This window comes from Garra rufa, chromosome 5, assembly GCF_049309525.1.
Source record: "Garra rufa chromosome 5, GarRuf1.0, whole genome shotgun sequence".
Classification (NCBI taxonomy): Eukaryota; Metazoa; Chordata; class Actinopteri; order Cypriniformes; family Cyprinidae; genus Garra; species Garra rufa.
In genome coordinates this window covers 21037883-21046027 of record NC_133365.1, presented here as the reverse complement: position 1 = coordinate 21046027, position 8145 = coordinate 21037883, and the positions used below count along the sequence as shown (strand labels likewise).

The 8145-nt window shown below is 35.6% G+C and overlaps 1 protein-coding gene across 1 annotated transcript in view; it reads left to right on the top strand.

The window, feature by feature from the left end:
* The first annotated feature begins 377 nt into the window (after positions 1 to 377).
* Positions 378 to 8145, top strand: part of coq2 (coenzyme Q2 4-hydroxybenzoate polyprenyltransferase) — a 10123-nt gene continuing 2355 nt past the window's right edge. Inside the window, exons 1-7 of the mRNA XM_073840633.1 lie at positions 378 to 454; positions 810 to 1232; positions 1330 to 1496; positions 3873 to 3994; positions 5985 to 6070; positions 6191 to 6324; positions 6409 to 6597. Coding sequence (XP_073696734.1) covers positions 932 to 1232; positions 1330 to 1496; positions 3873 to 3994; positions 5985 to 6070; positions 6191 to 6324; positions 6409 to 6597 — 999 coding nt within the window. The 5' untranslated portion in view covers positions 378 to 454; positions 810 to 931. The remainder of the gene's footprint in view (positions 455 to 809; positions 1233 to 1329; positions 1497 to 3872; positions 3995 to 5984; positions 6071 to 6190; positions 6325 to 6408; positions 6598 to 8145) is intronic.

Below are 8145 nucleotides of genomic sequence, written 5' to 3'. Positions count from 1 at the left end.
CTTTATAGGTTATTAAAAAGAGAACCTACAGAGAACGTTTCCAGAAGTTCCAAAAGGGAAACATATGGGAACGTTAGGGGAACGTTCTGTGTTTGCTGGGTAACCATATTTATTATGAACGACGTCATATATCTGTACATTAAATTTTAATTTGACTTAATACATTTGAATGAAACAACATAGCTTTGGTGTAACTTTTATTAAAGCATATTTCATAATACTGTGTTTTATATAATCTGTTGACTGATATTTCTGTACATATAATCTTAAACTGGTGCCTACAAATACTCGATATCGTTAAAGACAGCATGTACAGTTGAATAAATGAATATTTATACCACCAAATGTTACATATTTACAGGCGGAACTATACAGAAAACAAACGTTTCAGGGGGAACACAACAGCGGCGCACACAACGTAAAGGACTTCAAAATTGTTCAGCTGTCACAGTGTGTAAGTTCAATATGTGAAAAAGAATGAATGATTTGCAAACGATTCAACAAGCTAAGATGGTTGCCATTGCTGATTTATCTTTTTTCAAAGTACATAACATTAGCGACGCTTGTTGCTGCTTGTAACACCATTGATTAGTCAATTAGGGCATTTCAATGGCAAAACCAAGAGTTAAGTGTAACAGAAGCAGCATACCGGTAATATTAAATATCTTAAAATTGTGTTTAGCTTGACTACACTTTTCGGAATACTGGCAAACAGTGTTACAAAACAAAAAAGCCTTGGCATTTTCATGACTCGTCAGTAATCTGTATTGAATACTGTCTATTGTGTTCTCTGCTGTTTGTATTGTCAGGTTCATTGTTCCTGAAAAGCTCCCTCATTTGCACATGAATGCAAATATACAATGAAGCGCCCGCTACTTTGCAGTCGTGACATCTCATACTAAAAGTTGGTCATGACAGCTCAACAGACAAGATGATGTCCATCAGATTACTGGCACTTGCTAAGCCACATGCATTGAAGAGCAGTCTACCACAGATCTGTTCTGCCCATCTTTCAAGTCTCAGAAGGCAGCGTGAAAACCAAACCACAGCCTACTGTCAGCCTAGATCATGCTTTAACAAAAGTGACAACCACAAACAGAGAACATGGCCTCCTTTACTAGCAGGTCACAACTGTGGCAGGTTTTTCAGCCTCACGCCTGCTGGGATTGTAAATGCAGCCCCGACGTCCGTTCAGCCGTACCTTAGATTGATGAGGCTGGACAAACCCATAGGTGAGCTCATGTGAAACGGAAATTTAATGTGTTGCTATTCAGGATGCTCTTGCAAATTCAGGACATGGTTACAATATTTTTTTTTTTGGTTTTGTAGGAACTTGGCTGCTGTATCTGCCTGGTACGTGGAGTATTGGGTTGGCGGCAGACCCGGGATGCCTTCCTGATCTGGGGATGCTCACGCTGTTCGGTGTGGGAGCTTTGCTTATGAGAGGAGCAGGATGCACTATCAATGACATGTGGGATAAAGACTTTGACAAGAAGGTAAGAGTACATACGTAGAAGAAGATAGATTGTTTCCCACATCATGTTCTTCCTTTAGTCCAAGAAAGTCAACTCATGTCGTTCCAAATCCATAAGGCCTTTGTTCATCTTCAGAACACAAATTAAGATATTTTTTGAGCTTTCTGACCCTGCGTAGACCGCAACGTTACTAATATGTTCAAGACCCAGAAAGGTAGTAAGGACATCATTAAAGAAGTCCATGTGACATCAGTGGTTTAACTATAATTTTAAAGAAGCTTTTGTGCAATACAAAGGTTCCTTGAATGTTAAAGGTTCTTTATGGAACCATAGATACCAGTAAATAACCTTTATTTTTAAGAGTTTAGTTTGTAGAATGAATAAAGTTGGTATGAGTGTTCATTGATGTAGGTTGTTGATGTTGTGTCAGTTTAATTAAGCTGAATCTTGAAAAAAGGTGGGTCAAATGTAGGGCTGCAACAACTAATCGATAAAATCGATTATTATCGATAATGAAATTTGTCGACAACGATTCTCATTATCGATGAATCGGGTCCGCCCACAGTGCACGTACAACTTCAGAGGATCACGTCAAATAACAGCACTGAATGACGCATTTCTATAGACAAAATGCATCTAAAAATAGTGGAGGAAACAGACAGATGCTGCAGGAGAGTTACGTGATCCAAGCTGCTCAAAACATGAGAATTCCTTATTTAAAACTAATAGAGTGATGGCTTGCCCTGTGAGGCGCTTTGAGATCCGTTTGCGTCCTCAGCATGAAAACTTTCAGTTTGCGGTCATATCTTTATCTGTAAATGTCACAAATTCACTTGAGATTTTCCATTTAAAAATCCATTCTGGCAGTCTGTAAGTTTAAATCTTTACTGAATGAGCGTGTCAGACAGCCGGAACACAGAACACAGAACACAGAAAGGGAGACAATTAATACTCAACTCAGCGCAAAAACATTCATTGTGCTGAAACATCTGTCGTTGAATGTTAAATTTAGATTTAAATACAACATGTAGTGCGCGTATTTATGGAGGGTATGAACAGTAGGGCTGTGACGGTGGCAGATTTTAACCACCGCCGGTGGTGCGGTGTTTTATAAATAAATGAGGCTTAAACATTATTCACGAACGTGCGTGTTTTGCAATTTCTGTCGGTGAACAAGCTGTCTACAAAACACTAAAATAAATCAACGAAATAATACATTTAAATAAGAAAGTAGCCTAAATAAGCTTTAAATAGGCTATTAAACAAACATTCGTTGCAAAAATTCCTACAACCTCTAACGTTACAGCTCATCAGAATTACTGGCCGAGTTCTCTTTCTCTTCCCCATTGCACAGCTGCTGTTTTTAATAGCAAAGTAATTACATTTATTTTCGTTTCTTTAGTTTATAAAGTTCATTTAGAAATATATTTGGAACATGTTTTATTTGTGAAATTCAAGTTTTTGTTTTTTAAAGTAACGACAAAGCGGCCGGCGGCAGATAGATCAGTTTAGCCTTCTCAAATCATCACGATTTAAATTAAAATCCTTAGATAAATAAATAAATAAATAAATAAATAAAAAAAATTAAGCATATCACAATATTAGTTTAATCGTTTAACCTAGATAAATGTGTAGGCTACTAATAGGCGCATATCCAATAGTTTGTGCGGAGATTAAAAGCTTTGCAGGACATGGAGGTGCGAGTGCTATGTGAAACTTCATTTTTGCTCATAAATGTAAGAGTAATAAATTTACTTTAAATTATTACTTCATTACTATAAAACGAAATAATTCAAATCGAAAACAAAACTCTTTTATTAGCTATATGCCTAATCCATAAAGATGCACTCAGAAAATACTACTTTATTAATAAATAATATGAATATCTCCTTACTTTTCCCCTCCACATTCATGGTAGGCCTAAGTACTTTAGCTGGGGCTTTGGGCCAGCTTCAGCTTACTGCGTGCATTTGAACGCGGAACTCTTGCGCTCGCTGCTGTTGGTGGGACACTAAACACCGCCACGGCAGAATAAATAAAAACTGTATTTTATGCTTGTTAGTGTGTTTTTCTTCAGATATTTGTCCTTTCTCTTTATTACAACAGGTGAATTGTTGTAAATGGTTAAGCACAGTGTTTTCATAGCATTCAGAATGTGGAATAGTGTGATTTAAAAAATAAATAAATAATTGGAATTTTTAAGCCAACGAATCGATTAATCGAAAAATTAATCGGCGAACTAATCGATTATCAAAATAATCGTTAGTTGCAGCCCTAGTCAAATGATTGTTAGAGTTAGACAAGTTTAGCAAGGTTTGGGAACAGAAACTAGGGTACCTGCATCTGATCTTGGCTACTGCTGGAATCTGATGTTGGGATATGTCATATTTCTGCTAGGTGTCAAGGACAGCCACTCGGCCCATTGCATCTGGGGAGATCACACCGTTTCGGGCTCTGGTTTTCCTCGGAGGCCAGCTGAGTTTAGGATTGGGGGTTCTGCTCTGCCTCAATTACTACAGGTGCTTTTTTATTTTACTGTAGTTTTATAGAATAATTTGGTTACACTTTAGTTTGGGACTAATTCTCAATATTAACTATAATTTACGACTTTTGCCTCAATATACAACTAATTTGTTGCTTACTAATAGTTAGTAAAGTAGTTGTTAAGTTTATGTAAGGGATAATTGGTCCCTAAACCAAAGTGCTACCAATATTTTTACGTATTAATTTTGCCAACATTTGGGACTAAAAGTCTTTAGATTATGGAGGCCGATTTCCGCCACTAAAAATTCTGACTTTATTTCTCACAATTGTGAGTTTATATCTCACAGTTATGAGAAAAAAGTCAGAATTACGAATATATTCTTGCAATTAAGAGAAAAAAGTTTAAATCTCGCAATTCTGACTTTATAACTCGTAATTGCAAGTTTATATCTCACAATTCTCAAAAGTCAGAATTGCGAAATATATACTAGCTATTGCAAGAAAAAATTAGTTTAGAATCTCGCAAATTCTGACTTTAACTCGCAATTGTGAGTTTATATATCAGTTCTGAGAATAACAGTAAAAATTGCAAAATATATACTCGCAATTGAGAATAAAAGTTTGTCACAATTCTGACTTTATAACTCATAATTGCAAGTTTATATATCAGTTCTGAGATAAAAAAAAAGTCAGAAATGCGAAATATATACTCTAAAAAGTTTATATCTCAATTCTGACTGTATAACTTGTAATTTCACAGTTCTGAGAAAAAAGTCAGAATTACGAATATATTCTTGCAATTAAGAGAAAAAAACGTTTATATCTCGCAATTCTGAATTTATAACTTGTAATTGCGAGTTTATATCTTAGTTCTGAGGAAAAAAAAACAGAAATGCAAAATATATACTCGTAATTGAGAGCTTATATCTCACAGTTTATTACTTATATTTTTAAGTTAATATCTCACAGTTCTGACCTTGTAACTCGTAATTGCATATCTCACAATTCTGAGAAAAAAGTCAGAATTGCGAAATATATACTCGCAATCGTGAGAAAAAAGTTTGTATCTTGCAGTTCTGACTTTATAACTCATAATTGCAAGTTTATATATCAGTTCTGAGAAAATAAGTCAGAAATACAAATATATACTCTAAAAAGTTTATATCTAAATTCTGACTGTATAACTTGTAATTGTGAGTTTATATCTCACAGTTCTGACTTTATAACTCATATTTTTAAGTTAATATCTCACAATTCTGACCGTGTAACTCGTAATTGTGAGTTTATATCTTACAATTCTGATGGAAAAAGTCAGAATTGTGAAAAATATACTCGCAGTTGCAAGAGAAAAACTTTGTATCTGGCAATGCTGACTTTATAATTCGCAATTGCGAGTTTGTACCTTAGTTCTGAGGAAAAAAGTCAGAAATGCAAAACACTCGCAATTGAGAGAAAAAAAAGTTTATATCTCAATTCTGACTTAATAACTCGTAATTGCAAGTTTATATTTCACAGTTCTGAGAAAAAAAGTCAGAATTGTAAAATATATATTCGCAATTGCGAGAAAAAAGTTAAGGATCGACTTTAGACTTTATAACTCGTATTTTTAGGTTTATATCTCACAATAACTTGCCTTTATAACTTGTAATTGCGAGTTTATATCTCACAGTTCTACTAAAAAAGTTTAGATCTCGCTATTCTGACTTTATAACTCACAACTCCAAATTTATACCTCACACTTCTGAATAAAAAGTCATAATTGCCAATTTATATCTCACAGTTCTGATTTATTACTCGCAATTGCAAGTTTGTATCACACAATTCTTAGATTTTTTTTTTAGAAAAGTCAGAATTGTGAGAAAGAAAATCTGAATTGTGAGATAAAAAGTCGCAATTACTTTTTTAAATTCAGCGTCGGACACTGGCTTCCATATTAGATTGAGATGAAAGAACGATTGCAATTTTCATTTCATGCTGACTTTAGTTTTACAAACTGATGAACTGTGACTTCCCATCTGTCTCTAGCATAGCTCTTGGAGCAGCCTCGTTGTCGCTGGTGGTCACATACCCTCTCATGAAGAGAATCACATACTGGCCACAGTTTGTTCTAGGTGTGTTACCATTAATGTACTAAACATTTCTAAACTAGTTTCTCAAACCCCTCTCTCCATATTATGTATATGAAAAGCTTTTCTAAGACTGAACATTCTGTACATTTGTTGCCCCTGTAGGTCTCACTTTTAATTGGGGTGCTCTTCTGGGATGGTCTGCTGTAAAGGGATCATGTGATTGGTCTGTGTGTTTACCTCTTTATGTGTCTGGTATCATGTGGACATTGATTTATGACACAATCTACGCCCATCAGGTACAGTATCTGATTAGTTATCACACTCAAACATAAATGTGTGCATAGTGTACATATTGTGATCTATTTTCTTGTCTTGAGTAGGACAAAGACGATGATTTAAAAGTGGGTGTGAAATCTACAGCTCTGAGGTTTCAGGAAAACACCAAACTGTGGCTGAGTGGCTTCACTGGGGCGATGCTGTCAGGGCTGGTTCTAGCAGGAGCTAATGCAGACCAGACTTTGCCCTACTATTGTGCAGTGTCTGCGGTAGCCATTCATCTAGTACATCAGGTAAGCGAAATAGACTGTACTTCATAATAGTAGCCTGTCTGAGGTTGCAAGAAAACAGATTAAGCCTTTGAAGAGAAAACATTGGGTTATCAGTTGATTAAAATTGCATGTGCCAGATTAATTCATTGCACTTAAAGAATTTATTACATTAAAGGGGTCATGACATGTATTTTTTGCACACACGAAAAACAAATATGTGGAAAAATGATTCTTTTCAACCCTCATTCTGACCCTCTGTCTAAAACAACTTGATTTAAGGGGCCTGTCCTTTAAGGCTTATCAGGAGTCAGCCACTGTTACGATTGGCTAACGTCATTGCATAGGAAACAGTATCAATGCTATTACTATTGCATATGAGTGTTTTGACAACATGGTAATAAAAAAATGGTCATTTCCAGACAAAACATTAGGAAACCATTTACTTACAGTTTGTAATGCAGCTGCAGTCAGTCAGCTGCAATGTAGTATCGCTTCATCTTTCAACAAATGTTTCGTTGTGGACTCTCCATGAACCTGCCTCGTTTACAAAACAAAATACTCAGGACAATCACAATCTGGGAAGCCTTTTAAAATAAACTATTTATTTGTTCCTTACACTGGGAAACTTCTGATATCTGTATAAAGATGTGAACGAGCTGTTTAAACCAAACGCGTCAAAGCGAACATTGTTTCACTTCATTTGTCCTATTGATGACAGACTCAAGTGTGTGGACAGTGTCAGAAAGTGAACGCACATCTGTGTACGGTTTCCAGGATAGCAGCAGTGATTGTAATCAGGGGTTCAGGCGCGGAGCACCAAAAACCCTATTGTAATTGTTAAAATAGCTAAGGATCGGCAATCTCCACATAAAACTGATCGGGCAGACCAAACCATAAGTCATAGAGACTTGAAACTTGGAGGGATAGTAGTACTCAAACCTCCACCAACAGCACCAAGGCTCGCCCTAATTGGCCTGACAAATTGGGGACGTGACAGTGATCAAAATTATTAAATCGATTATAACTCCTAAACTGTCAGTCACAGCCTCACATGTCTTACGTCGCTAGAAACCTTGGTTCACACCAGACAAACCACATGCCTTAGATTTAGGGATGTAACGGTATCAAAACTTCACGATACGGTAATACCTCGGTATGAATGGCACGGTACGGTATTTATTGAATCATTTACAGGAAAAACAAAACTAATGAAGAGACTCGAAAAAGTGCCAGAAGTGTTTATTAAACAGTTTACATGAACACTGAACATATCAATGGCATACAAATTAGCCATCTATCTGTAAACTTTGAAACAGAAACTTAAATATTTCAATTTTAGTAACAAAAAATATTAAAGCATGTAAAAAACAGTCAAATCAGTTTAGCTGAATGAGTTGTCTGCTTGAAATAAGACTTTTTTTCTTACCCCATTGGCAGATTATTTAGCTTGTTTTAAACAAAAACTCACTTAATTTTGATTTGTTTTTACTAAAAACAAGAAAATAATTTTTACTTGTCTAGAAAATCCCTCTTGATTTAAGAATTTTTAGATATTTTGGCTGGAAACAA